This window comes from Setaria italica, chromosome IV, assembly GCF_000263155.2.
Source record: "Setaria italica strain Yugu1 chromosome IV, Setaria_italica_v2.0, whole genome shotgun sequence".
NCBI classification, from domain to species: Eukaryota; Viridiplantae; Streptophyta; class Magnoliopsida; order Poales; family Poaceae; genus Setaria; species Setaria italica.
In genome coordinates, this window is record NC_028453.1 from 17,322,874 (window position 1) to 17,335,408 (window position 12,535).

Here is a 12,535-nt window from a genome sequence, read left to right on the forward strand (position 1 = left end):
CAGCATCTACTACTATGCAGACCACTTATTGGTACCTATTACTATTGCATTCTTCATTACTTGGGTACCAGTTGCTTTGCTTAATCGTCTTTTTAGCTCTGTGAGTAGTGTATAAGCAGTAGAAGTCGATTGGGTAGGCTAGTAGGGAAAGCTGCAAAGCGGCCGGGTAACTAGGGGTGCAGGAACATTTTTGCGTCGATCCATCGTGCATAGATGCAGGTTAGCAGTAGGCGCCAGCCGACGCGCGAAACCTGTCCGTCCCCGGAGGCGCAGGGCTTGGCGGCGGCGGGTCCCTCGGGCGGCACACGTTAGCCGCGCTCCGCTACTGCGCGCGATGGTGCCCACGACGCGTGTCGACCGGAGCGCCGCACCCCGTCATCCTCAGCGGCCTCGCCGTCCCAGCTTGCACAACGGGCCACCAGTTGGTGTAAGCACGCCTGCAGATTAGTCCACCTCAGCTCACTTCACCTAGCCCTTGTTGGTCGGTAGCTGCTGATCATCTTCGTCACACAGTCAAATCAGCTAGTACCTGGTCACATACTTAACTCTGTGTTTCGTATACTAAATGTCAGTGACTTGGCGTTAATTTTTGTTCTATTTAACAGTAATTTTTTACATGTCCTACATGTATATACTCGGGTCCGGTGGCGTTAGTCAGCTGATCATCTTTTTCCCCGTTTGTGTGTGCATTAACTTACTATATATTTTAGTTTGGTCGTGGACTCCTGAAAGGCTTAATAATTGAGTCTTGCTGTGATGGTAAACTCCTTGAGTCCCATGACACTTTGTTCTGGATTCCATATGTGCCGTGGACGTGGTAATCTCGCTCAGCTTTATTCTGAATTCTTTATCGAAAGATCGAGTACGTGTTGTTGTCCTGATTGATTGCGACTTTTCGTAAAGATCCATGTTTACATGTCCGGCCGGTAGCTCCGCCAGTGCACACGTGTCACCGGCCAGCTACCACTTTCGCATGTTTGGTCTCTTGCTGACGCTGGCTTCGGCATTATCGATGTGCAGGTGAGACGGTGGTGCCGTACGTGGGCCCGCGGCCGCAGGTGGGCATCCACCGCTACGTGCTGGTGCTGTTCCAGCAGAGGGCCCGCATGAATGCCCCGCCGCCGATGGCCATGGTGGGAGAGGCGGCGCGCGCCAACTTCACCACCCGCGCCTTCGCCAGCCGCCATGACCTGGAGCTCCCGGTCGCCGCCATGTACTTCAACGCTCAGAGGGAGCCCGCCAACCGCCGCCGCAACTACTGAGACCGTGCCGCCGGCTGATCGACGGTGATGAACCAAGAAGCTTATTAAGCCAGCCGCCGTCGTCAGTGTCCAATGCAAGAAGACGACGATGAAAAGCTTCCTACATGTCGTGTTGTCTTCCTTGAATAATTAAGCTGAACTGTGCTTGGGACTTGTCCCGTTAATGTACCCTATCAACTTGTGGTGCTTAATTTGTTTAATTATTTATGATAACTAGTAAAGTGTTTTTTAAGGTTTTATATCTATACAAAACAGAGTAAATAATACTTTTATAATTGGAAAAAGTATTTTTACTCCTTCAAAACAATTTTTTTAGTAAGTCTTTTATAACATTTTCTTTTGAAAAAGATTAATAACAAAATTCAATGACCAAAACGTTAGGAATTGACAACACATTTATCTTCCTGAATCATGTGTGCATGCATTCAGCCCTAAGTCTATCCATGGACCTAAAGATAACAGCAAACAATGACCTTTTGTGTTTCATCAGTTGAACCCTTCTGACGTATCAAACACACATCGCAACCACATGTCGTCCAAAACCAGACCACAGTACCCACAATACTCGACATGAATTCAGTCGTTGACTTTGATGAGGTGGCACCTTCGTATAAGCTACGAACCTGCGCATGCTGAAAAAAAAGGAAAAGTATAAGCTGCAACTTCACCTAGCTGCTCCCAGTGTTTCCAATTGGACTGACCATATACCAGGAATTGCAAGATGCATCTATTGATTTTTTTTTCTAAACAAGTTGTATCACAAAATTTTTAAACACAATACCTTGACAAAGAAGAGGCATTTAAATTGAATCATTCCAATCAGAAACAAATTTGTGACTGCAATGTACAATGTATCTATGCTTTCTGAACAATATTGCAAGCAGGGCAAAGCTCTGCATTGCTGGTCGACAGAACATTATCTTGGCCGGCGAAACTCTGCACCTCATTGCTGTTCTGAATCATATTCTTTCCCTCTCCCCTCTTGAGATGATCTATGAACAGTTCTCCATACTTTGGCATGTCAAAATCAAGAGCAAAAGAAGATTCATATGACTGAATAAAAAGTGCATTAGCATTAACTTAGACGTACTGTACACAGAATAAATTAGGCCTGACCGGCACTTGCGGCCCTTGCGGTGGCCTGCTAGATGTCCCTCCTTTATTTGTAGCACTGTCCACAGCAACAACTACAGAAGGTCATGATGTTCTTATGGCTATGCTTTCTCTGAAAATTGTAGAGAAACGTGGATGTGCTGTGACACTCTTGAAGTCTTGTCATTCTACCAATCCAGTAACCAAGATTCATGGAAGTGATATGAAAATTCAATAATCGCCAAGAACATAACATACTGTCATTTTAGCAAACACCTAGCAGACATGCAAAACGCAACCTCCTGATCTACTGCATAGACGCCCGATCAATCAGGGGAAGGTAGAGGGAGTCCTACTGTGCAGCATCAGTAAGTTGAACAGCGGTGGAAAAGATCGATGGCCGAACCTCATGAAGGAATGAAGGCATCGGTTTGCGTCCCACGTGGATGGCGGTCTCTGTCGATGAACCGATGGTGAAGCCGGGGCGGGGGTGTAAGAAACCCAACTCGCGCTTTTGGTCTGCATCCTATCCTCTTCCTTGAATACATGACAGCTAGGTCCAGCGTGAGGACGAGTTTTGATGGATGTGCATCCTATCCTCTTCCTCGAATACATGACAGGGTCTGACGTGAGGGGTACGGTATCCCTGATTTACGTGAGAAAGCTTTTCGCCACCAATTTAGGTGAGAAAGTTTTTCAATTATTTTCAATCTTTATAGTATTGGAACTACTAGCGCTCGGACGTCCGATCCGGACGCTAGCGTCGAACAGTTGAACGAAGGAAATTCCTGCACGAACACGCATCCCATGTTGCATGCAACAACTAAGCATGACGCAACATATTTTACAGATAAATCTTTGCACATCGCATATGATGAGTGGATGGGCTTGCACACCAGGTGGAGGGGTTGAGCAAAAGCAGTGCCAACTGCGAGAGCACCTGGTGGTGCGAGATGAGAGATAAAGAAAGCGAAAATCGGAAAAGAGAAAAGCTGCAACATAAAAAAACTTCATAAAACATCTCGATTTTTACTCTTGCAACATCAATAATAATAAATGTGAAATCATCTATTGTAACACCTCAAATTATTTAAGAACATGGGAAATCATTTATTGCAACACCAAAAAACACTATTTGTAACATCCAAAACTTACCGCAACAACTCTAATAAAAAACTTAAAAACGCAACATCTTGAATCAAAATCCCGCAACATCAAAAAACAAATGTTGCAACATCTTAGATTGTAAGGAATTTCAATAGACAAAAAGGTCTTGAAACAAAATGAAATGTCCACTGAAACATCTCGGAAGACCTATTGCAGCATCTCGGGAGACCAACATGTAAGAAGAGCTCTTGCAACAAATTTGTGCACCTGAATCAACATGAACACAACAAGCTTATTAGGGACTTCCTCCACCATGGATGTCGCCACCACCAAGGATGCCAACCTCCACCCACCACTCGAGATCTGCAGTCATGTGATGCACCCGCACTATCCTGTTCAAGCTAGAAGGAGATTCGGTTGTCTTCATTGCGAAGATCGGCAAGGAGATGCAACCTCGGCAGCATGCTCTCACCCTCGCTCGTCAGCGGTCGGTGCTGCTCAGCTCGCAAAGCTGTTGGGGATCGCCCAAAAAGATGGTCACCTTCAAGGTCGTTCGTCCGACGTGAAACACATAGCTTCGCAAAATAATCAACTTCGGGCGAGGGTACCTAACCTCGAGGGGCCATTTTGGCGTGAAAGTAGTACTACCCTCTTGTCGCCTCTGTAAATTCGGTCTCGAAGCCTCGGTCTCAAAGCCAAGAGATAAACGCTGATCACCAGGATATAACGAAACTTACCCACGAGCGCTCGAAGCTAACCTCGAGTGCCGAGCTGTTTACTGTATTTTACTCAGGTTCGTTGGAGCAAGCAAGCCAGGACTCAAGGTGCGAGGCTGGCGTCTTTTCGGCATGAGACTTGGATAGCTTCAAGCATGAGGTTAGGATAAGTTTAAGCATGAGGTTGAGGACGCGAAGGCGTTGGAAATGTGAAGGCGCAATTCGCGCGTTGCTTGAGAGCGCGATTCGCGGGATTGACTGAAGGCGTGAGAAGCGTGATTCGGGAGAGGAGACCAAGTCGCACAAGTTACCTCCAAAAGACCTATGTGTATAGCATATTCTAAGAATATAGTAGTTGAGTAAAGGTAATTGCGAAATGTAAAGTGTCTTTCGAGACACTATAAAAGGGGAGCCCTTGATGTAAACGGATGCTCATTTTTCAGAATTGAACCACGAGTGCTTCTCTAACATTGTTGTGTTCGAGTCTCCTTGAGATTTGTTTCCCAACATTGGCGCCCACTGTGTTCTAGTCACCAACCCACGATGCCACCCCATAAGAAGAAGAGGACCACCGAGGACGAGGTAGGACAAGAAAGGCACCTTGTCTCGGTCGAGCAAGTCAATAGTGATAAGGTAGAAAAGCTAAAAAGAATTGAGGCTAACCTAAGAACGAGAAGTCAGAATGGGAAAGTTGAAGCGGAGACCTCGAGCCAAGCACCGCCGCAAGTAAACATGCATGATGAACCCCTCAATGAAACAAAAGAAGAGCTAGCCTTGGCACTCAAACAACTAGAAGCATTAAAGAAAGAAAAAGAGAAATTTGCTCAAGAGCTCCAAACGCAAAGATTAGCAGCCAACAAGCTAGCGAAGCTAAACGAGGCCAAAAGGCAGCTAGCGGAGTTGCAGCAAGAGCTGAACGAGTTGCAATATTTGCACAACAAACCACAACAGCCACCGCAGCCACCACTTCCAACTTTCAACACCAATGATACACCCATCATATATCCAAATCCTAGCATCGTTGGACACAACACCCCAGTGACAACGAGCGCATACACAACAATCGACAAAAGTTCCCCACTATCCTCAGGCTTGCAAATAGCCCCATGGCCCACAACCTACAAAGCAGTGACACTACCGAAGTTCAACGGCCAAACAGATCCTCGACAGTTGCTCATGAGCTACGAAACAACCATAGCCTCGGCAGGAGGAGATGACGTGGTATTGGCAAAGTCATTTATCATAGCATGCGAGGGCGCGTCACTGAATTGGTACTCTCTACTCCCACCGCAGTATGTATATAGCTGGATAGATCTTAAAACCAAGCTGATACAAAACTTCCAAGGCTTTCATAGAGCTGTGACTGATGAGGGAGATTTATTCAATTGTGCGCAAAAAGATAAAGAGCCTCTCGCAAGCTATGTGAGAAAATTTATCCAACTCAAGTTGCAAAGTCTAGATGTGGAGGATAGCATGGCCATAGCAGCCTGCATCAAGGGACTCAACCTAGGTCCAATAGCCTCAAAGCTATCAATGAAAAAACCAAAAACAATGGAAGCCTTGTTTGCACAACTAGATAAGTATTGCAGATCAGATGAAGACCACAGGAGGAGAGTGGCAGAGAGAAACCGCTAGAGGCAAGCTGAAAAAGACCAAAGCTAGCAAGCCTCGTGCTACAACCACCAGCAACATCACCACTCGCACCCAACCGAACAGGTATTGGCGATCGAGGGTAACCAACCCTCGCTTCAAAACCAAGGCCAAAACCAAAGCCGATACCACCAACATCAACCAAACTTCGACAGCGGCTAGAGGGGCGGCTATGCCGGAAGAGGAAGAGGTCGATGCAGAGGACCTCCAAGGCCAAATAATCAAAATAACCAACATAGACCGCTTTACTGTACATTCTAGGGAAAATAGCTTGACCATGCAACTAATTTTTGCCCAGAAGCCAAAAGGACTTTCGAAAGAATAGTCGAAGAAAAGAAAGCAGCCGAGGCACTCAAAACCATCCACCATACCACCTTTTGGCCGCAACCACCATACTACCCAAACCCCAACTTCACAACCTTTCAGCCCGCCATGATGTGGCAACATTCGCCGCTATTCCAACCTCAAGCTCAGGTAGCCTCACAGACTGCGAGCTTCACACCATCCCAACCTATCCATGAAATACCCTTACCACCACCAAACCTACCCAACAAAATTCCAAAGGCCGAGCCCAACAATCCACAAAACAACAATCCCAAAACCTTGCCCACATATGGCATGATAATGCCAATCTCAGGAGGATCCTCACAATCCGAGCGTTGCGAGGACAGCTCAAATGCTCTACCAACCTATGGCATGATAATGCCAATCTCCAGAGGGTCTTCCCTCGAGTTTGAAAATAAAAGGCAAAAAAAAGATTATTTCAGGCAGGTGAACACAATCATACCCGATGGTCCCCCAGCCAAACCGGAGTGGGCACACATGCCCATCCCTTTCGTAGAGGAACATTTTAAATTGAAAACAGCCTCACATAATGATGCCCTAGTGATCGAGGCCATCATTGCTGGCTGGAAAATAGGGAAGGTCCTAGTGGACAATGGCAGTTCTGCGGATATCATCTTCGCAAACACCTTTAGGGAGATGAAAATTGACCCACACTTGCTCAAGCCGGCAGAAGTCCTGTTGCTTGGCTTCGGGGGGAGGCCGGTTAAGGCCTTCGGAAAGATAGCACTACCAGTTTCGTTTGGAAATCTCAACAATGCAAGAACAGAACGTATAACATTCGATGTTGTCAAAATGTACTACCCCTACTTTGTCATCCTCGGGAGAGGGTTCATCAACAAATTGGATGCAGCAATCAGGCAGTAGTTCCTATGTATGAAAATCCCAGCCTTGAAAGGAGTCATCACAGTTTATGGCAACCAGCAAACCACCAGAAATATTGAAAAAGGCGTGACCCCGGGACAAAAGAATGTCCATCACCTAACAAACCCTAGCGAGGTTGAGGAGCAAGAAAAGAAAAAACCATATGTTAATCCCAAGAGGGACAAAGAGAAGGTGAAGATAAGCGTGGATGGTGAAACAAAGAGAGTCCTCCTGGATGACTATGCCATGGATAGATATGTTACAATAGGGGCTAACCTCGAGCCTAACGAGGAGAGAGAATTAATTGAGTTCTTAAACAAGAACAAAGATGTTTTCGCCTGGTCCGCCAGTGACCTCCAAGGGGTCGACAGAGACATAATTGAGCATGGCCTAGAAATAAAACCAGGTGCGAAGCCAAAAAAGCAAAAGATTAGGAAAATGTCAGAAGAAAAAGCCTAGGCTATGAAATCCGAGGTTGAAAGACTCAGCAAGGCCAACATCATATGCTTGATTATCTACCTAGAATGGCTGGCCAACACCGTACCAGTCAAGAAAAAGAATGGCAAGTGGAGAATGTGCATAGACTTCATGATCTAAACAAGGCATGCCCAAAAGACGACTATCCATTGGAAAGAGTGGACAAAGTGGTGGACGATGCTGCAAATAACAAAATGTTATCGTTGTTGGACTTATTCTTGGGGTACCACCAAATTCGAATAAAAAAAGAAGATGAAGGAAAAAACTGGTTTCATAACACCCTTTGGAACCTTTTGTTTCGTAAGGATGCTTGAGGGGCTAAAAAACGCAGGACAAACTTTCTCAAGAATGATAGCAATAATCTTGTCCAAACAGCTTCGCAGAAATATCCCACCTTACATCGGCGATATAGTCGTAAAAAGTGATAAGAGGAAAGATCACATTTTGGTCCTCGCGAAAACATTTGCTAATTTAAGAGTAGCAAACCTGAAACTCAACCCAGAGAAATGTGTGTTTAGTGTTCAGCAGGGCAAAGTCTTAGGATGCCTAGTCTCAACTAAGGGCATCCAAGCTAACTCGGACAAAATCCAAGCACTTGTTGATATGAGGGAGCCAGCTCGGTGAAAGATGTGCAAAGGTTGATGGGAAGAATTGCGGCCCTTAACAGGTTCAGTTCAAGAGCCGCGGAACAAAGCTTACCATCTTTCCAAGTGCTGCAAAACTCTAAAAAGTTTGAGTGGGGGGAGTAGCAGAGCGAGGCTTTCCAATAGCTAAACGACTACTTGACAAACATGACCAAGCTGTGCCGCCCGAACCAAGATCACCTCTCCTGCTATATGTGTCAGCCTCAAACTCAACTGTCAGCGCTGCTCTGATCCAAGAGAAAGAAATTGATGGAAAGCTGAAATAGATCCCAGTCTACTTTGCCTCAGAAGCACTATTAGGGTCGAGACTGTTCTACTCGGAGCTAGAAAAAATCACGTATGCAGTGGTCATGGCAGTGCGCAAGCTGCGACATTATTTTGAGGGCCACAGAATCATATCATTCACAAGCCAATCTCTACAAGATCTCTTCATGAATCGAGAAGCTTCGGGGAGGATTACTAAATGGGCATCAGAGTTGTCAGAATATGTTGTGCACTTCAAGCGAAGAAGTGCCATAAAATCATTAGTCCTGGCGGATTTCATTGTAGACTGGATATCCCCACGTACTAACCAAGACAAGATCGAGGCTCCATGGGTCATACATTGTGATGACACCTGGTGTGACAGAGGGGCTGGAATCTCAGCTATCATCACTTTGCCATAATGCGTCAAAATGAGATATGCTGCAAGGCTCAGCTTCGCAGATGATGCAAGGTCTACAAAAAACACCACAGAATACGAAGCATTGCTCATGGGGCTAAGGAAAATGAAGGCCCTGGGTCAACAAGTGTTCGTAATAAAGACAGACTCTAAAGTAATCAAAGAGCACATAGAAAAGGATAGCGAGGCTAGGAAGCTAGACCTAGTCAAGTATCTCACCGCAATAAGAGCAATGGAAAGGTATTTCAAGGGCTTCACTGTGCAACACATCCCAATGGCGGAAAATGATGAAGTAGACACACTAGCAAAAGCAGCGGCACAGAATCAGCCCATGCCCCCCGATGTGTTCTATAAAATCATCCGCACGCCATCGACAAAGCTGCCAGCCTCGAAGATAGTAAACACAACTGAAAGCTTTGACTGGAGAGACAAAATCATGGTGTACATGAGAGGGTACTTCGAGCCTTACGACGAGGTTGAGCTGAGCAGGCTAAAGCAAAAGGCTAGGGGCTACACGATAATTGACAGAGAATTATACAAGTAAGGGATATCAACCCCTTGGCTATGGTGCATAGACACAAAAAGTGGGAAGGAGCTACTCGTTGAAATACGCAAGGGCTTTTGCGGCTCCCACATCGGAGCCAAAACCTTAGTAAGTAAAGCACTGAGGCAGGGATTCTATTGGCCCACCGCAATTCATGATGCACAAAGCCTTGTAAGAATCTGTGAAGCCTACCAAAAAATGGCAAACCAGCAGAATGCACCATCGCTCCCAATACAACTCATTCCACCAAGCTAGCCTTTACAAAGATGGGGTATGGACCTAGTAGGCCTATTCCCAACAGCTCAAGGCAATTGCAAGTTCACTGTAGTAGCATTCGACTACTTCACGAAATGGATCGTAGCTAAGCCACTGGCAAACATAACCTCAAGCTCAGTTCAGAAATTCTTTTAGCAAAACATCATCTGCAGATTCAGAGTTCCCAGGGAACTGACCGTGGACAATGGCAAACAATTTGATTGCTATGACTTCAATGAGTTTTGTGCAAGCATCGGTACCAAAGTGAAATTCACATCGGTGTACCATCCCTAGTCAAACGGGGCTGTAGAAAGAGCAAATGGGTTAATCCTTTCAGCCATCAAGAAGTGCCTCTTCAATCAAAAGAAAGGAAAGTGGGTGGATGAGCTCCCGAGGGTAATCTGGTCCCACAAGACAACAGCCTCTCGAGCAACAGGTTTCACACCTTTTCGACTTTTGTTTGGCTCCGAGGCAATGACACCCAAGGAAATCAAAAACAAAAGTTTGAGAGTGTTGCAGGCCGAGGCTAACCTAGATGATATAGAAATTGAAAAAGATATGATAGAGCTTGAGATATTACAAGCAGCAGAAAATATTGATAAGTACCAACAAGAAACAAGGAGGTAAAAAAGTGGTTCACAAGGAAATCAATGTGGGTGACCTCATCATCAAGAGGAAGAAAAATTGGGAGAACCTCGGGAAATTGCAGGAAGCTTGGGAAGGGCCATACATTGTTACACGGAGTAATAGGCTAGGATCTTTCCATCTTGCAGATCAACTTGGCACGGAGCTGCCACTCATGGAACATGGATAGCTTGCGTAAGTACTATCCTTAATATCTTGTTCAGCGCTATTCTCGGCTTGTGAAGTTATAAACAACGTCGAGGGTAACGAATTTACTTTATTGTACTTTATGTTTTCACATTTGAACTGCACTCTTTTCCTTGCTAAGGGGGCTCCTTTCTGGAGGCAAGGTTTTTAACGAGGCAGATCCTTGTAAAATTTCTATTACTCAATGAAATGAAATTTCCCCAATGATTCTCGTCTCAAGTGCAATAACAAGTTGCGTAACCTCGCGTTTCTTGCAGATGAAAACTTGCGTTTCTGCGCAAGAGCCTTGAAGCAACAACAAGTTGCGTAACCTTGTGTTTCTGCGCAAGAGCCTTGAAGTAGCAACAAGTTGCGTAACCTTGCATTTCTTCGTGATGAAAACTTGCGTTTCTGCGCAAGGTATGTCAAAGAGCAATAAGCTGCATAACCTTACGCGCTATACGCAGGAAGTTGTGTTTCCAGTCAAGGGCTACAGCAATAGGCCCGATCTTGTAGGTTAGAAAATAGAGAGCTAGGTCAACAAGGTAGTTTAAGGTTGCAATAACAATCAACTTAAGCTATGCCAGGCCAGAATCCCCTCCGCGCAAAAGGATGAAAGGGGGGGTGACGTTTTTTCAACAAGAAAATTCATTTCATCCCTTTACGTGAAGCTCCAACCTCGGCCATAACCCTCGCAAAAGGGTCGGGGGGTGACATTTTTTCACAAAGATATCCTCGCCCTTTGTTCTCAGGTTTTAGCCTCGGGCTCAACTATGATTTTCCATCATGTACCCCTCTAAAGTAAAAGATGGCAGTTTAATTCTAACTTTCCAAAACAAACATAGAACTATAACCAAACCTCGTAGAATGGGCTACGAAGTTAGCAAAACCGACCAAAATAAACAAGATATAATAAACCATATTTAATACCAGAATATTCAGTTTGTTAGAATTGATCCTATTGATAATACATAGAAAGGGCCTCAGTAACCTCACAGAATTTCATGGTTGAAGCAACCAAGGATTGCAATATCAACAAAAACTGTCGTTACATTTCTAAGTCAACAAAACTCGAGAGCAAGTTTTCTATTGACTTATGTTCTAGATTGTTAACATTCATCCAACCTCATTCATGCACAAAAAGAAAAGGGCGAGGGTGACACTTTTTTGGAAAAGGGAAAACTTGCGCTTGCACACGAACGTTAACACCCAAAAACCGCATTAGAGGGACCCAACCTCGCCAAGAATGTTAAAGGAAACACAAAACAAATTAGCAAAAGCTCGCTGAAACTCTTACCCTTGGAAATCCCACAGTCAAAGCAATCAAGAGTTGCGACATCGACCAGCCTCTCACTATCTCTCCTAAGTCAACAAAACTTGAAAATAAGTTTTTGGTCGACTCATCCTCTAGGTCTTTAAGCTGCATCTAAGTTCAATCTCTTTCACGCAAGAAGGATGAAAAGGGGAGGGTCATGTTTTTTGGCAGAAAAAAATTGTTTTCATCCTCCTTCCGCGATAAAACAGCCTCGAGTGAAACCCTCTAACAAAGGGCAGGGGGTGACGTTTTTCAAAAAAAGCACTTCTCATCCTTTTGTTCTTGGAATTTCATATCCACAACTTAACTCAACCAGCGAACACATAAAATCAATCAATATCTATGCTAGTGGGGGGGGGGTTTGACGTTTTTCAAGAAGAAAGAACAACGCTCTCTCCTTCATGCATCATGCTACGATTTCCGTTACCAAGAAGATGAGATCACACGAACATCACAACCTCGAAATGCAACAATTCGCGAGGATACAAACAGCAAAGCATTACAATACTAAACAAGACATTAGAATATTAAAGGCAACTAGTTCGAAACACTTAGCATCAGCCAAACAAGCAATATTTACATCACGGTCCGTAAAAGCATCCCATCAAAGTGTTAAATGTATCATTACAAAAGACCATGGTCAACAATGCAAAGTCTCAGTTTGGCCTCGATCAAGTCAATCTATGAACAACATCCTTCTCCCGGTCAGAGCCTTGCATTCCGCTTCCACCCTTGCCTTTGGATTCCTTTTCCTTAGTCTATAAAAAAACCATCAAAAAACGAGTCAAAAAGAAGA

The 12,535-nt window shown here is 44.8% G+C and overlaps 1 protein-coding gene across 1 annotated transcript in view; it reads left to right on the forward strand.

The window, feature by feature from the left end:
* The window catches only part of LOC101762454 (protein MOTHER of FT and TFL1 homolog 1), a 3,930-nt gene extending 2,455 nt beyond the window's left edge, over positions 1 to 1,475 (forward strand). Inside the window, 1 exon segment of the mRNA XM_022826096.1 lies at positions 1,021 to 1,475. Coding sequence (XP_022681831.1) covers positions 1,021 to 1,262 — 242 coding nt within the window. The 3' untranslated portion in view covers positions 1,263 to 1,475.
* Positions 1,476 to 12,535: the final 11,060 nt, after the last annotated feature.